The 16,640-nt window shown below is 49.5% G+C and overlaps 1 protein-coding gene across 3 annotated transcripts in view; it reads right to left on the reverse strand.

Moving 5' to 3' along the window:
- Positions 1-6,440: 6,440 nt before the first annotated feature.
- RCOR1 (REST corepressor 1) overlaps positions 6,441-16,640 on the reverse strand; it is a 109,607-nt gene continuing 99,407 nt past the window's right edge. For all 3 annotated transcript variants that reach the window (XM_010851328.1, XM_010851329.1, XM_010851327.1), the window contains 4 exons: positions 14,915-14,992; positions 14,639-14,696; positions 13,712-13,938; positions 6,441-10,490 (listed from right to left, as the gene is read on the reverse strand). In XM_010851328.1, the coding sequence (XP_010849630.1) occupies positions 10,449-10,490; positions 13,712-13,938; positions 14,639-14,696; positions 14,915-14,992 (405 nt within the window). In that variant the 3' untranslated portion in view covers positions 6,441-10,448. The remainder of the gene's footprint in view (positions 10,491-13,711; positions 13,939-14,638; positions 14,697-14,914; positions 14,993-16,640) is intronic.

The following is a 16,640-nucleotide window of genomic DNA, read 5'->3' on the forward strand; positions in this document are numbered from 1 at the left end:
TGGTACTTCAGCAGCAGCAGGAAAGTCTCTGGGCCAGAGGCAAGGGGTTGAGTCCAGCTACGAGGTGAAGCGTTACTGGAGTTTCTTGAGCCACAGGAGTCCAGGAGTTGCTGCCACTGCAGCACACCCGAGTCCGTGATCATGGTAACAAACCAGCCGATGCAAGGAATAGAGAGCAGAGCATGTGGGCAGGTCTAGGATGATGTGTAAAGTGAATGTAGTATGGGGTGGAGGAAAGGGTACAAGTATCCAGTTATAAGGTTAGTAAGTTCTGAGGACCTAATGCACAGCATGGTGACTATTCTATAATAATACTGTATTGTGGGACTTCCATGGTGGGCTAGTGGTCCAGAGTTCTCCTTGCAGTGCAGGGGACTCAGGTTTGATCCCTGGTCAGGGAACTAAAATCCCACCTGCTGCAGAGCAACTAGGCCCTCAAGCCACAGTGAAGATCCGACACAGCCAAAAATTGATGAATAAATACATGTACTCTATTGTATACTTGAAATTTGTGAAAAATAGATCTTAAATGTTCTCACCATACATCTTAACAATATTGAGTCTTCCAACCCATGAACATTGGATGTCTTTTGTTTTTGATTTCTTGCAGCAACGTTCTGTAGTTTCCAGTGTACAAACCTATTCCTTCCTTGGTTAAATTTATTGCTCTCGGTATTTTATTCTTTTTTAAGCCACTGTAAATGGAATTGTTTATTGTTTTCTTAATTTCTTTATCAGATTGTTCATTTTTAGTGTATAAAAATTATAGACCGATTTTCCTGTGATTTTTCACCCTGGTACTTTGCTGCATTTATTGGTTTTAAGTTCCTTTGTGGCATCTTTAGGATTTTTTACATATAAGATCATATCATTCATGAACAGAGATTATGTTACTTCTTCCTGTCCAATTTGGATGCCTCTTATTACACTTTTTCTTGCCTAACTGCTCTGGTGAGGACATCCAGTACTACACCGGTAAAAGCAGGCATCCTCGCCTTCCTCCTGATCTTAGAGTAGGCGCTTTCACTCTTCCACGACTGAACACGACGTTCACTCACGTACGGCTTTTGTTATGCTCAGCCCTTTGCCTTCTGGACTCTGGTGTTTCTCATGAGAAATCTGCTCATTATTTTTCTGAGGATCCCCTTTGTGTGCAGAGTTGCTTTTTTCTTCTCCTGCTGCTTTCCGGATCCTCTTGGCTTTTGACTGTCATTCTAACGTGTCTTTGTGTGGGTCTCTGACTTCATCTTACCTGGAGCTCATTGAGCTTCTTGGATGTTTATATTTGTGTCTTTCATAAAACTTGGGAAGTTCTTGGCCATTATTTCTCTAAATACCCTCTCTGCCCCTTTCTTTTCTGCCTGGGACTCTCACAGTGTGTACAGAAGGTGGTTGCAAAGCTTCTCCATAGGGTGGCAGAGTGTTCAACCACAAGAGAAAGCACAGGCTGACGCTCGCGTTACAACCGCTAAGGTTCTGTGGGGTGAAGCAAGCCCACGAGTGAGAAGACTTGGGGTGAGTGACAGCGTGTGGTGAGCATACTCGGAGATGTGACTCACCGGGGCCACTCCTCCAAGAGTCTTTCCTACCAGCGACGTCAGAGAAAAGGGGTCATCAGGGCCACCTCTGTGGTCAGGGCCACACAAGGGCAGAATTACGTCCCAGTGCTGCTGTGAAGAGGGCTGACGGAAGCCCGGGCCTCACGGTGCTGCTGGGCAGGATTCACCGGGCACCACCAGGCCCTGGGCCCAGAGCCCCAGGCTACAGAGGAGCCAAAGATCACCCTAGGAGGAAGGGCCTGGGAGGCCTCAATGGCTGGGCGGCCTGAAATGGGACAAGGTGGGGAAATTTCCAGAGTCCTCTCTGGATAGCCTGGTGCCATGGGAGGAGATGGGGGTGCCCAGGACTTAGTTGAGGAGGACAGCTGGACACCACGTCCAGTCAGCTCTGGGCACTATGTGGGTTCAGGGGCAGGTGTGCGGTGAGCAGCAGGGCATCCGAAACCAACCGTTGTGATGGTGGCAACATGAAATCGGGATCCGTTCTAGAGACGAGCAGCCCCAGAGACATGAGTTCCCTTGCAGGAAGAGAGTGCCCATGGCCAGCATCGGCAGAGGCTGAAGGCGGGAAAGGACACTCTAGCACTGGCCCTGGGGCCTGGACTCAAGACGGGGAGCTGGACCGTGCTTGCTGGCAATGGGGGGGCTCAGAACGGGCCTGGCCTCGGGGGCAGCCAAACTGAAGAGGCCCCCCTCACCTTCCGCACAGCAGTTCAGCCACTCGGCGGCCACAGCGATAGGCCTGGCGAGGAGAGGTCTCGAGGCACGCCCACCAGCTGCCGGCTGAGTGACCCTGCGCATCACTGCAGCACTCCAGCCTTGGCTGGCGCAGACACGGGGGCAGGGGGACGGGCAGCGCCTCCTTCACAGCACAGTGCTCCCGAACCTCGGAGCAGAGACCGCCAGGGACCATCAGTGTCAGTGAGCTGTCTAGAATAGAGGTACAGAAGAAAATGGCTTCGGGGTTTTTCTAATTCTGAACATACTAATTACAGGCACTGCCCGTACAAATGCTACAGACGAATGTATGAACACGGCGGTGCCTAGTCAGTAAATTCCTGTCTGATAAGAGCGTGCCACCAGAACCACTGGAGCGCCACTGGTCTGGGGTAGGACTGGAGATGGAGATTGGGGAAGAGAAACGAGGGCTCTGTCTGAAGGCCCATGAACTGTGAAAAACTTTGGTTCATCCCCTGCTCAAAGGAGATGAGGCAACACACACTCCTGAGAAAACTGGTCTTTGTGGAAGGGAAGGGTGAGCCTTCTGTGGGGCACCTCTGCTCTGCAGGCCCCTGAGCTGGACCGAGCCATTTCCAGGCACTGCCTCGGGTAAGTCAGACGGCTATCGTCCCTGCTTCACAGATGAGGTGGCTGAGGGGCGACTGAGGCCGTGTCCCGGGGCCTGAGGAGGAGGCCACACGTAGAGCACAGCCTCTGGCGTGTCCAGCCCCAACTCAGGCCCTTTCTACTCACCTAACTTGGGAAGACATTCTTTCCCTAGTCTCGGTCTCCTCTAAGACCAGGATGGTAGGCCCTTTGCGTGAGGCTGCCATGAGCGTTACCTCAAACAAGACAGGTTTGGTCCCTTGGGGCCAAGATCATCTTCAACAAATCAAGCAATTAATACTAAAAACCACAAATAATTTCCTATTCATGATTATGCAGAATATAAGAGCTAATTACTACTAGATTTACTTTTCAATAAGTTAAGTGTCACGAGCCACCGTCCGCCAAACAACTTCATTCCATGAAGAGTCTTGGCAGGAGGACAAGGAGCCCCCTCCAGCAACACCTGTCCTCGGGAACCAGCAGCTGCCCAACCCAGAGGCCGGGGAATCCCTGACAGAAACCACAGCTGGAGAGCCACGTGGCAGTGTTCAGCCTACCCCGTCCTCTGACCCTGACGGCCACAGGCCAGCCTGCAGGAGGGAGTCTGCGTGTGGTGCCTGCAGGTGACGTGGCTGCTCCCCATCTCCAAGCAGCAGCGACATTCACCAGACTGACAGAGTGATCACCATGGAGCCACAGGAAGCTCCAACACCCTCCAGTGGGTGGCGAGGAAGCAGGCCCGTCCCACATAACCACGGGGTCTGCAGGGACACCGGGCCAGCTGTCACCTTCTCGGGGACGCCTTCCAAGAATGTGCCCAGCGGGACGCTCTCTCCCCATGGCTCACTTGGGTTTGAGAAGCACTGCCTGTGGTGTCTCAGCTGGAAGGTGTCCGTGCAGCGTCTCCGGCAGGACCTTGGTCAGCTGGCACGGCACATGTGGCACCTAACCGAGGCAGGGTGGCCATGGCGCACGGGGACGGAGGACCAGAAAACCAGGCTGCACAGAGCACTCTCCAACCTCATTCCTAATGTACCAGCACCAGACCTTTAATTCCAGTTCATTTTTCCCCAGTCCTCAGGCAATTAAAACAAGGCAAATAGTTTGAGAAAGAAGCAAAGGGCCCAGAAAACCCCAAACCTCTCCTCTCATCAGTCTCTGGATGCCCAGGAACCAGCGGCTGCCGAGTGCCCCTCCCCTCCGGGGGCGGCCATCACAGACCACAACGGGGCCTTTCATCCTGCACACGAGGGCCAGCAGGCGCTTGTTCTTCTTCTTCTACATGCTGACATCCCAGCTCTTTATTCCACGAGCCTATTATTGCCAGTTGTGGGCACAGAGATGACTATGACAGTCTTGATCTCATGAAAAGCTTATAAAACACCTTGGATCAAAATGTTTAATTATCACAGCGTTAGGAAGGGCACAGGGCAACAGGTTGCCTCATTCACGGCCGATGGAAAGAGAGACTGGTACAACCCCTCTGGGAGAAACACAGCATTACATGTCAAGTGTCAAAGTGAACCAATTTCTGGACTCAAATTCCAATCTTCGATATTTATCCCCAGAACTACACTTGCCTGTAGGCAAAATAACATAGGCTGGCTCCAATCTGCTGATATTACATGATTCTTCACTGACTATCAAATGACACAGTTTAAATAAACAGTTACCGTCGTAACTGGATACCATGAAACCAGTGTAGAGGAATGAAGCAACTTCCTATCCATGGGTTGGGGTAGCGGACTAAGGTACCGCTGTGTGAGGTAAGAACTGTATACACAGTACAGTCCGCCGCTGCACGCGCCCGCGGCCGGGGAGCCCGCGGCCGGGGAGGGCTGACTGCGCCCTGCTACAGGGGCAGCTGGAGTATCCTTGAATCCCGGCGTCTGTGGGGTCCTAGAACCAATCCCCCACATACTGACGGAGAGACGACCGCACGTTATCTGCATGGAAACGTATGTGACACGTGCAAGTGAGCACGCGTGCTTGTACACCTGCTGATATGCTCTCAGAGGAGGCGCGGAAAGGGTGGGTGGCTGGAGGCCACAGGCGGGGAGCTTGAGTCCCACTGTCTGCCTTTTGTAACAAGCATGCTGGTTACCTATTCAAAAGAAGAGCAAACGTAAAGCCATTTCTTTGCGGTACAGTAGGAAGAGGAAGTGCAGAGACGCGTAAGTGGCAGAGGCCCTGAGACTGGTTCCTCTGCTGAAGGTGAAGGCCTGAGCTGCGGGTCAGGACTTCAGGGCCCTGCAGCGGGGTGTGGCATCGTTTATAAGAAAAGCAGAGATTGGCCCTGCATAGGCAGGTGATGTGGCTTAAGACAGAATGAAGGGCTTTTCTGGAATGAATGAGCTTTTCTGGAAGGCAGAGAGAGCGTTTTAAGCAGGAAAGCGCCCTGATTAAGGCTGGGAGACATGGGGTGTAAGCGAGCAGGAAAAGAGGCATGTCAGGGTCAAGATGAATTCGGAGCAAGAGCATCAGCTCAGGACACTGGGAGGGGCCTGAGCTGTCACAGGACGTAGTAATGGAGGAAGGCCCTCGAGTAGGGGGCCAGAAGCAGGCGACACTGTTTCTCGTCCGATGAGCTTGGACACAGCAGTGCCACACACGGAGGAGGAGAACTCAGAGAGCGCAGTGAGGAGTGGGAACTTCATCAGAAGCCCAAACAGCCCTCACCGGGCCCACCCCAGCAGCCAACGTGGCCTCCTCTGTCCCTGCCCACACACCCTCTTGGTCTCCTGGAGGAAAGCCCAGGCCCTGGCTCCCTCTGGGTCTGGACCGGAGTCACCTCCAGAGACACGTGCTGAGGTCTCTGAGCCTCTGAGCTCCTTTCGCAGGGGCCACCCCCGACAGCACCGCACACACGCTCCGCGGACACTCAGCGCAGCGACCATGGCTGCCGGGGAAGGGCCTCTGGGAAGCGTCACGCAAACCCCATTCGCTAAGGGAAGTCACCACACAGAGCGAGCCCACCTATGTGTTTTACATGTTGTGTGAGGCAAGGCCGATTTTTATACAAGCGTTATCTAACCAAATCCTACATTCTGGCGAAAAAGGACCACAGAGATGGCCACTGGGCACTCAGAGTCCTCATGTGATTCAGAGAGGCACTAAGGCCTGGGCTGTGCCCACTGGGCTGACCAGACACAACACAGGCAGTCATCTCGCTTTCTCTCCCCCACAGTCTGTGCTCAGGTCGGCAGCCACGCGTCAAAGCCAGTGGAGCCGAAAAACCACTAACAGGAAAAAAATTCCTCGCATCAAACCTATACATTTAAGTCCTCAACTATCACAAACATAACGAATTCATGTCCACTGATTTGATCCCAACCGTAAGATGATCATATATTATAAAATAAAAAATGTAGTTCAAGTAGATCTAAAGGTTAAAAACAAAAGCACCCCAGCCGTGTGCTCCCACAGTGCGCAGTGCTGGGGAATGGACGCTTTCAGAAACCCAAAGGCCCCGGGCAAGAGGCAGGGAAAGCCCACTTGGTGCCAGTCAGGGTGGGCTGCTGCTTTGATGGAACCTGGAGGGTCAGAACAGTCTTTTGTTTCATATTTTATTACATCAATGGCTTGAAAATTTTTATTTAACTTCAGCAAATATTGGAAATAGAAAAATGAATTCTGCAGAATTTCACAAATAAATTTTTCAGTCTCTACTAACAAATGTTATCATTCAATGGCTAAGCAATTATAATGCTATGAACATTCACCACAATGAATGTGCTAAAATAGAAAACAAGCAAAAAGAGACATTAAAATATTACTTACAACAGCATTATTACAACATATTTTCTTTAAAATTCCAACATGAATTTTTATCACTTCAAAAGATATACAGCATTTCCATTATATTTGCAAACTTAACCTTATACATCTTTTAAAATCTTGAAAAAATTTTTAAGCAATCTAAAAAGCACTTAGCAAAGTTGATAAGTCTACGTAATGGAATACTATCCGCTCCAGTACAGACTTGAGTTCAGGAGAAGGGCTGTAAACACTCATTATCATACAACATGCATAGGCTGTACTGACCTTCCTTCGCTGGACTGTAACGTTACTGCAGTTGTGCTTCACTATAAGGAGGGAACGCTGCAGAGGTCCGGGGAGTGGCAGAGAGAGGATTTGTTTTGAGCATTGCACAAGATCACTAGATTCAAATTAGCTAACCACCTCGAGTCCACTTGAGATAAAGTCTCACTTGATATCACAAGCTTGAATCCGGGGTCACTCAGGTTAGATCAGGCTAGACAAGAAACACGAGGCTCTCGGGTGAGCTGGCTGCATCCGACCTTTGCTCATACAAGCAGGGATCCAGTTAGTGTAATGCACTATTTGGCTTATTTTTGGTATGCAATTATACCAATAGTACAATCTGATAATCAGAAAGACAAAAATAGGGCATAGTTGAAATTAAAGTGACAACGAGCACACTTAGAGTGGCATGTGGCAACAGTCAGCTTTCCAAACTCAACTACGTTTTCATTTTTTGATCGGAGGTTTACGACCATCAAAGGATCTGGCAGGTTAAAAACTATCCAAAGCCATCTTGAGGAACTGATGTCTGGTGGGCGCAGACGCACGGAGACGACGTGGGGAGGCGGGGTCTACCCTAACCTCGGGGTCCGGCTGACTCCACCGCTGCCGCCCCACGGCTCCCCACTCAGCACGAGCCGGCGGGGCTGCTTCCTGCTTACGGAGCGATCCTACAGAATCCATCACTGTTTCAGACCAGTCAAAACAATATTCAAGTAACAAGGTGTTCAAATGAGTAAGTGAAAAAATGTTTACCTAACACTTTACACATCTACATAAAATTAAATAAAACAAACTTTTAATGCATATGCAATACAATTTATATCTTTCAGGATTTCTAAACTAAAAGGTAAACTATCATTTGCTGCAATGGTACTATATTTTGCACAATAACTTATACTTAGGAGAAATTTTCCACAAAAAATATATATAATTATGACATTCACATTGATAATTTTTAAGAAGACAAAGCTTAAGTGAACACTGCATCTGAAGCAGCGGTCATCATGGACCCTTACACATCCAAACACAACCTGCGGACGCACCCAAGTCTTGGTATGTTAAAAAGGGTCGTCCCATAAATAAGACCAAACCACTTCGCTTCTAAAGGGAAGTGATTTCTTGCATTTACATCATTGCAAAGACAGTGTAATGAAACAGTTTAAAACACAGTGCCATCTTATGCATGAAACTGCAACAAAGGCAGTCAGGCAGAGACAACTATCTTTTTTCCTTCTAGCAAATGAAAACAACACACCCCTTTCCCTTGGCGAGATAGCCAAAAGCCAGTGGCCATGATGGCAAGTACACCGGCACCGTGACTCTTCGGGACTGGAGACCACCTGTTGCCAGGAGCCAGATCAGGGGACGTCTGAGCACAGACGGGCCTGGCACTGCCGGTGTGCCCGCCGTGCAGCACAGACCAGCGCCAGCCCTGAAGCACTGCCAAGCGGGATCGACTCTTGAGGGACAGAGCCTGGGGGTGAAGAGAGGAAGCACAACTGGCAGACAGACCGCTGCAGCGAGGTGCCCACTGCTTCTCTAATGAGCAAGGAGGTCTGGAGAAGAGGCCAGGTGCAGCAGGAGCCTCCAGGCCGCCTGTCCCCTTTTAGCAACGTGCAAGACTCCTGCCACCTCTTGCCCGTGTTTTCCTGCCATGTTCCAATTAGGCGGCAGGCTCACGAGAAAAACAGAACGGACCCTGCACAGTGCCCACTGTTACTGTGCTGCCCGCCTGGCACGAGCGGCGGGGGCGCCGGGCTGCTCGGAGGCTCTTCCTCACCAGCCCTCACGTGACCGACAGACACTGCGTGCAGGGACGGGTAGGTGATGGGCGCCAGGAAAGTCCTGTCTCACTCCCTTTCTGATAACCTTTCTCCAGATTTCAAAAAAAGAAGTACAATTCCAAACATTCTAGGTGTCTTGCTGACCCTCTTCCTAAAGAGAAAATCAGCTGACTTAAAAAAAAAAAAAAAAAAAAAAAAAAAAGCAAGGTGCGTGGGAGTCAAAACAACAAATTTTAATTGCATATTTCAAATTCTTAAGAATTCTGTTTATGCCTTAAAGCATCTGGAATTTTTTTCTTTTTGGTATTGAGAGCACAAAAAATACTTCATTGATGCAAAAACCAACAACAGAAAAGCTCCTTCCACATATTTAGTGCAGACTGAACCGACCACAGGCCAGGGAACGGGGCACACCAGGAGGCGCAGCGCAGTCTACCCTCAGCCGCTCCACAGGCCCATGGCCTGGCAAGAGAGTAAAAGTGATTCTGGAAGTTTTAGAACATTTGTTAAATATCTGTACTTGTTCCCAGCCCAACCAGAAGGCATCACATTCCCTTTGCAGATGGTTTCTTCCCACCTGGACCCACTAGAACCAGTGACCCAACACGTCCCTGCCTGTTCTGTAACATCGAGGAGGGGGTGCTTGCACGGCGCGCACGTGACAGACAAGAGGCCGCATGGAGAGAGGGACAAGAGGACAGCGCCCAAAGAGCACAGAGCCTTGAGAACACCATCGCCGGCCAGCCTCGCGCCCCTTACTGCCGCCCCACGTGACACCGAGCATCTGCACTCTGTCAAGCACCTGCAGCAAGGCCTCCCCGTCTCATCTCAGTGATGTCATCTTTGGCAAGCAATCAACTTTAAAGAAGAAATAAGACACTGAAACAGAAAAGAGGGTTGAAAACATGGTTGCCAAAAGGAGAAGGCACCAATTCCCAATGTACAAGCACCAGGTACAGTGTATGGACACTCTTGGAGCTGGGGGCGGGCAGGGGAAGGAGAAGACGGGGCGGCGCCCGTCCTGGGGTGACGACGCTGAAGGCAGCGAGTGCTGGGGTCCACGATCCTCCAAGGACAGTGCAGAGAATGAGCTTTCTACCACGCGGGCAGGGAGAGGGGAGAGATTTAAGCCAAGTGAATTTATAAACCATAATTATACCTACACTGAGGGGAAGGGGAGTTGTATCAAGCTGTTTGGCACGATAAAGGTTATGACGCAGTCTGCCAATATACGGTGATTTCCGAAGAAGCATGGTATCACTTAGGTGGATGCCTCAGAAAAGAACAAAGGAAACTTCCCAGAAGGCCAACGGGTCACAGTTACTCTGAAAATCACATTATGCACAAAGTAGGGACTGCAGGCCATGCAGGAACAGAGTCGCACCTCCGAGTGACTCCTTGCTCCGAAGCCGCCAACGGGGAAGAGCTGCCGTAGGTGGGCCGGGGCTCCATGGGGGCGGCGGGCCCCGGCGACGCAGGAGCGTGCAGGCCACGGGATCCCCGCACTGAGGCGGAGTGAGAGACACAGAGAGCTCTCGGGGAAGTGGCCCCGCACGAGAAACGAGCGGAGAATTAAGGCAGGTGTAGCCCAGGACTGCGAGTGTGTGCCTTTTTGGTAATAGCTGCTTGTCCACAGAGCTGTGATGCGGATGGCTGGGTGAAGTCTGGAGGTACCTGAATCCTGGAAAATGCAGGCGTCCACACCAAGCGCTCAAGCCACCAGAGCGTCTCAGGAGGCAGACGCGTATCTGACATCAAGAACAGAAGCAGCCTGAGAGAGGAGGAAACAGAGAAACATAGACAGGTCACCAGAACGCACTGCTGACTCTGGTCTGGGGCAGCCCCCCTACCTTCTCCGGCCCCATGGCTCCCAGGCCAGGGCGCAGAGGCGGAGGCTGTGCCAGGCCGCGTGGGCAGGTGAGTAGGCCTCCACGGCTACATGCCTGGACCTCCAGGCCCCACTTTGCCCTTCCAGCTGTGTGTCCGGGGCGAGTTATCAGGGTCCTGATCAGCAGAAGGTACCCCAACACTGCAGTCTACCTCACAGGGTTAAGGCGGACTCCCGCACAGAGCCTTCAGGTGCACTGCTGGGAGTCCCAGCACCCACCCTGTTTAGCAGACAGCTACAACATAAAGATTGTAGGGTCTTCTTATAAACTTCATTGCTGCTTCTGCTGCTGCTAAGTCACGTCAGTTGTGTCCGACTCTGTGTGACCCCACAGATGGCAGCCCACCAGGCTCCGCTGTCCCTGGGATTCTCCAGGTAAGAACACTGGAGTGGGTTGCCATTTCCTTCTCCAATGCATGAAAGTGAAAAGTTGAAAGTGAAGTCGCTCAGTTGTGTCTGACTCTTCGCGACCCCATGGACTGTAGACCACCAGGCTCCTCCGTCCATGGGATTTTCCAGGCAAAAGTACTGGAGTGGGGTGCCATTGCATTCTCTGTATAAACTTCACAGGCCTTTCTAGTTCTCCACTCTCATTTTTAAAGACTGACTGCTGGACCTAGGCCTCAAGATCATCGAGGGTCTCAGAGCTTGCTGCTCCCCCGTGGTGTCTTATTTCTAAGGAAACAGCCAAACTTAGAGTCCAAAATCTGAAAACAGCTGTGCCTTCAGGTGAAATCCCAATTTATGAGAACTGTTATTAGTGAAATCAATTTCTCCTTAATAGTAATACACTTAATCGCTTTACACTTTAGAATGTTTACCTCCAAACCAGTCACCTTCAGCGTCATTCCACGCCTTTCTTGACACCTCCCCGGACTCCATCTGTGCCCACCCCTCCCCAGAGAACCCTGAGTCTCACACACTCAACCCTCGTGGGCTACTCTCCCTCCTCAGCTCCAAAGGAAGAAAGCCCACAGCTGATAGATGACCACGAACTTCTCAAATCTGTCTGCACTGCATAAACAGGTAAAACCTGTGGGCAGGCTGGATACCAGCAGACATCTTTCTGAGCTGCTGGACTCCACAGGAATGGAGAAATTACAAGCACACTAAGTTCTAAGCACTGATCAGACAGACGATTAGCCAGTTCCCTTAGGCCCTTGGTGGACACAGAGAAGCAGCTGGTCCTTACAGATTAATTTCCTTCTGCGGGCTAACACACAGAGATTGGAAAACCAGGGTGGCAAAGCAGGAGGCCTGGCGCCTTAAGAAGCATAAGAAAAAAGGAACTAAAGAAAAGGAAGGACAGACTTTCTGGGCTAGCAAGACAGGAGGAAACATGAGCTGACAGATTAAGCTCATTAATCAACGGATCAGGCCTAAGAAAATGACGACTCTGGGTCCTCAACCTGTGGTCACACTTTTCACGCTAACTCCGCTGGAGCCGGCTGGGATGAAACCTGCAGCGAAAAGAGATCTGAGTTTCCTCTCATTTCTGCTTCATGAGCCTTAAGTCAGAAAACAGACCTGGAAGAAAGCGTTCATTCTCCAAGTTCTAATGGCCCTTCCCCAGTAATCCTCATGTTCTCAATGCTTCCTGAACTGAGTCCAGGACTTCAGGGAAGGTAATCTGTTGTTAAAGGGCCAACTAGCTGTCAGATAAAGTCACTGCCCCAAGATAAAAACACCTCTTTTGCTTCTGTGCTGTCCTGTTGGTGGGCAGGCAGGGCTGGGTGGGTGTGAGTCAAGGAACCACTTGCACTGCCAGTACTAGAGACTGTGAAGACGACTGCAAATATTTGCTGGTAGCAAAATCTAAAAGTCTGATAAAATTAGTATGCTTCTAAAACGACCTCTTCTGACAGGTGTAGATGCCTCAGGGCCCTTTCTCAAACTGGCATATGGATGCAGAGGGTGGGGGTGGCTGGCAGTGCCGTGCTCTCAGGGCGCCCTCCTCACAAGGCCCATGCACGTACAGGTTGGGGCCTCCAAGTCCTGCAGCCAGGCTCTGGGAGCGAAGAGTCACAGGACAGCACAGAAGAAGTGACTTCCAAGTCTTTCCTGCCTCGTTTGGGGAAGATTTTGATGATAAAGTAATGAGTAAATTAATCTTCACATTAGAATTCTCCAGGCCAGAATACTGGAGTGGGTAGCCTTTCCCTTCTCTGGGGATCTTCCCAACCCAGGAATCGAACTCAGGTCTCCCGCATTGCGGGCGGATTCTTTACCAGCTGAGCCACAAGGGAAGCCCAAGAATACTGGAGTGAGTAGCCTATCCCTTCTCCAGGGAAACTTCCTGACCCAGGAATCGAACCCAGGTCTCCTGCATTGCAGGCGGATTCTTTACCAACTGAGCTATCAGGGAAGCCCACCATGTCAGTGAACAAACGCAAAAATAAAGTGGATGGCATGCACTCCCACCCCCTGGCCCTCCGCACTGTCTATGGGGAAGGGTGGGCGTGCAGGGGGCAGCCCCCTGCCGCAGGAAGCACGCAGGCAGCAGACGGACCCTGCAGCCTCAAGAACCTCCCCTCAATCTCTGCCAACTGGGCCAGTGGACTCAGTGCCACCACCTAGGAGGTCACAGGAACATCAGTTCCAGTCTGGAAATGCCAGGCAACCCAGGACCTAGGCTTGTCCCCATCAGTCCTTCAGCCGCTGGCCCCCCAACAGCAGCCAGGCTGGAGGTGTGGCAGCAGAGACTCACCAGGAGCCTGCAGATGCCCCTGTGAGCTCACACACCTCACAGGGGACAACATACAGTTCACATGACTGGACTCTACCGATCCTCAGGGCACTTCTGACTTATCGTTTCAGGGCCAAGTGGTTACTGTATTTAAGGAAATACTGGTAATGTGAAATATTCTGTGGCTAGAGAAAGTAGGGTGGACTTAAGAATCTGTCCAGGAATTAAAACATGAATAACGTACACAGTGACCAAGAAGTGACTAAAGCCAACACATACTACAGCATTTACGGGTAAGAGTCATTACTGACACAGCCGAAGCCTAAATCTACTTCTACAGCTGGAAAAGGTCATCAGTGAAGAAAGTAACTGGGGGTTGAGCATGAATCCAGCAGAGACCAGCTGGCTTCAGACTTACCTCGTCGTCTTCCTCAGGCATCTTGATGGAGCTGTCTGGGGACTTGACAGGTTTCTGGTTGCTGGGACCATTCTCTTCTTTCCCATGCTCTGCCTCCCATTCTTGTAAAACTTCATCTATGTTGAAGCGGCGTCGATAATTTACAAAAAAGTTTTTCACTTGCACCACTGATTTGTTCCCAATCACATCTGAGATGGCCTGGAAATCTCGGCCGTATTTCCTGATGGCTAAGGATGGAAGAAAGCGTCTTTTTCAACACAAGAGAAAAATAATAAAACACACACACACACACTTGAGACTCACCCCTGATCTAGATAAGGCAGCACGGGGGCTCCTAATAGCAGACACTACCTTAGTGTAGAAACCAATGGGAAGAGTAGCACGGCAGTCCCCGTGCGGGACCAGTCACATGGTCCACGTGCAAGACCGGTCACAGTCTGTGCTGTATGTCGTGTAGGGTCTGCACCTTCTCACCACACACCATGTGGTACAACTGAGGTCACCCAGCAGCTATCCTGTGCTGTGGACATTCCACACGGGCCTTTCCAGGGTCCCAGGACTAGAACAACCTTATATCCAACCTTACAGCCCTAACCCTCAATCGGTCCTTTCTGACTATTCAGAACCCAAGAAGCAGCTGCTAAAATGAAATTTAGACACCGAGACTTCCAGATTAATGTTTACATCTTGTGAGACACGGGAAAGGAAAAAAGCAAAGCCCAAAGGGAACGCAGAAATTCAGCTAATATGATGTTCACTAGAAGGATGTCAGCTCACAGGAGTCTGTTAAAGGCAAGCGATGTCCTGGGAGCAGGCTGGAGCACAACTGCCTCCTGAGGCGACTGCTCTGCCTAAGCTCTCTATTTATAAGCAGAGCTTCTACGTTTATAAGTACAAGCTTCTTGTTTATAAGTACAAGCTTCCTACCTTGTACAGCGAGCAGCTGCTCTTCCGTGGTCCAGCGGGCATTGCATTTCTGAATGACCTGGACATCCAAATGAGTGCTGTTAGCATACTACATTTAGGCGCGGGCATGTCCTTATGAGGATTAATCAATCTTATATCAGAATGTTAACATCAGCTAGGGTTATAATGAATGATGTCTATACCTTTCCTTCTAGAAGATGTGTACTGGAGACACAGTAAATTCTTAAACACATAAACTCAGGTGTGACTTCAAAGATGATATTTACATAATCTTACCTCTGGAAGTCGGTATGGTTCTATTCCACCATCAAGTTTTTCTTTTAGAGCACTATTCGTCTGTTTAATATTCTGAATCTAAGAGAAACAAGATTCTCATTTTAAAAATGAAAGACTTTTATAAAGGTATGAAAAGAAAACAAAACTATGAAAGTTAAAAGAAACAAAAAGACTTTTGGATCGCAGCCATTCTGACTGGTGTGAAATGGTACCTCATAGTGGTTTTGATTTGCGTTTCTCTGATAATGAGTGATGTTGAGCATCTTTTCATGTGTTTGTTAGCCATCTGTATGTGTTCTTTGGAGAAATGTCTATTTAGTTCTTTGGCCCATTTTTTGCTGGAGAGGGTGTGGAGAAAAGGGAACCCTCTTACACTGTTGGTGGGAATGCAAACTAGTACAGCCACTATGGAGAACAGTGTGGAGATTCCTTAAAAAACTGGAAATAGAACTGCCTTATGATCCAGCAATCCCACTGCTGGGCATACACACTGAGGAAACCAGAAGGGAAAGAGACACGTGTACCCCAATGTTCATCGCAGCACTGTTTATAATAGCCAGGACATGGAAGCAACCTAGATGTCCATCAGCAGATGAATGGATAAGAAAGCTGTGGTACATATACACAATGGAGTATTACTCAGCCATTAAAAAGAATACATTTGAATCAGTTCTAATGAGGTGGATGAAACTGGAGCCTATTATACAGAGTGAAGTAAGCCAGAAGGAAAAACATAAATACAGTATACTAACACATATATATGGAATTTAGAAAGATGGTAACAATAACCCGGTGTACGAGACAGCAAAAGAGACACTGATGTATAGAACAGTCTTATGGACTCTGTGGGAGAGGGAGAGGGAGGGAAGATTTGGGAGAATGACATTGAAACATGTAAAATACCATGTAAGAAACGAGTTGCCAGTCCAGGTTCGATACACGATACTGGATGCTTGGGGCTAGTGCACTGGGACGACCCAGAGGGATGGTATGGGGAGGGAGGAGGGAGGAGGGTTCAGGATGGGGAACACATGTATACCTGTGGCAGATTCATTTTGATATTTGGCAAAACTAATACAATTATGTAAAGTTCAAAAAAAAAAAAAAAAAGACAGGTGGAAAGAAGAAATCATGAAAGTAAAAAAAAAATAATAATAATAATAAAAAATAATAATAAAAAAAAGAAACAAAAAGCCAAGAGGAAAGAAGTTCCTGGTCTATATGACCAGGTCCCAAATACAAGGCCCCTGTTGCATCCTTTGAGAGCAGCTAACTATTAATAGATGTTTTAACTTGCTGAGGGCAACAAACAAGGAACAAACAAAGAAGGGATGGTGGCAAGAAGGTTCCTGCACACACAATCCTAATCCAATAGCTCGTTAACAGGTGCCCACCTGGGCAACAGAAGGCACAATCTGAATCTGACGCCGACACCGCGCCTGGGCCCCCACCACACAGAGTGGGGCTGGGGGAGCAGAGCAGGCAGAGTAAAGGCAGAAGCCCACCCTTCAGACTTCTTTAAGGGGAGGGAAAAGCTATTTTTCCACAACCTTATTTTGAGCAACTGTAACTTCTTCATTTTCTCACAAATTATCTTTTCCACATTCTTGCTTTGATTCAGTGGACCTAATCTTTCACTGAGCTTGCCTAATCAAAAGAAAGACACAACAGGACAAACCACTCCATCAATCCAGGGCTGCTCCTTAATTCTGCTCAGACTCCTGAG

The sequence above is a fragment of the Bison bison genome, unplaced genomic scaffold (genome assembly GCF_000754665.1).
Source record: "Bison bison bison isolate TAMUID 2011002044 unplaced genomic scaffold, Bison_UMD1.0 scf7180017864302, whole genome shotgun sequence".
NCBI lineage: Eukaryota > Metazoa > Chordata > Mammalia > Artiodactyla > Bovidae > Bison > Bison bison.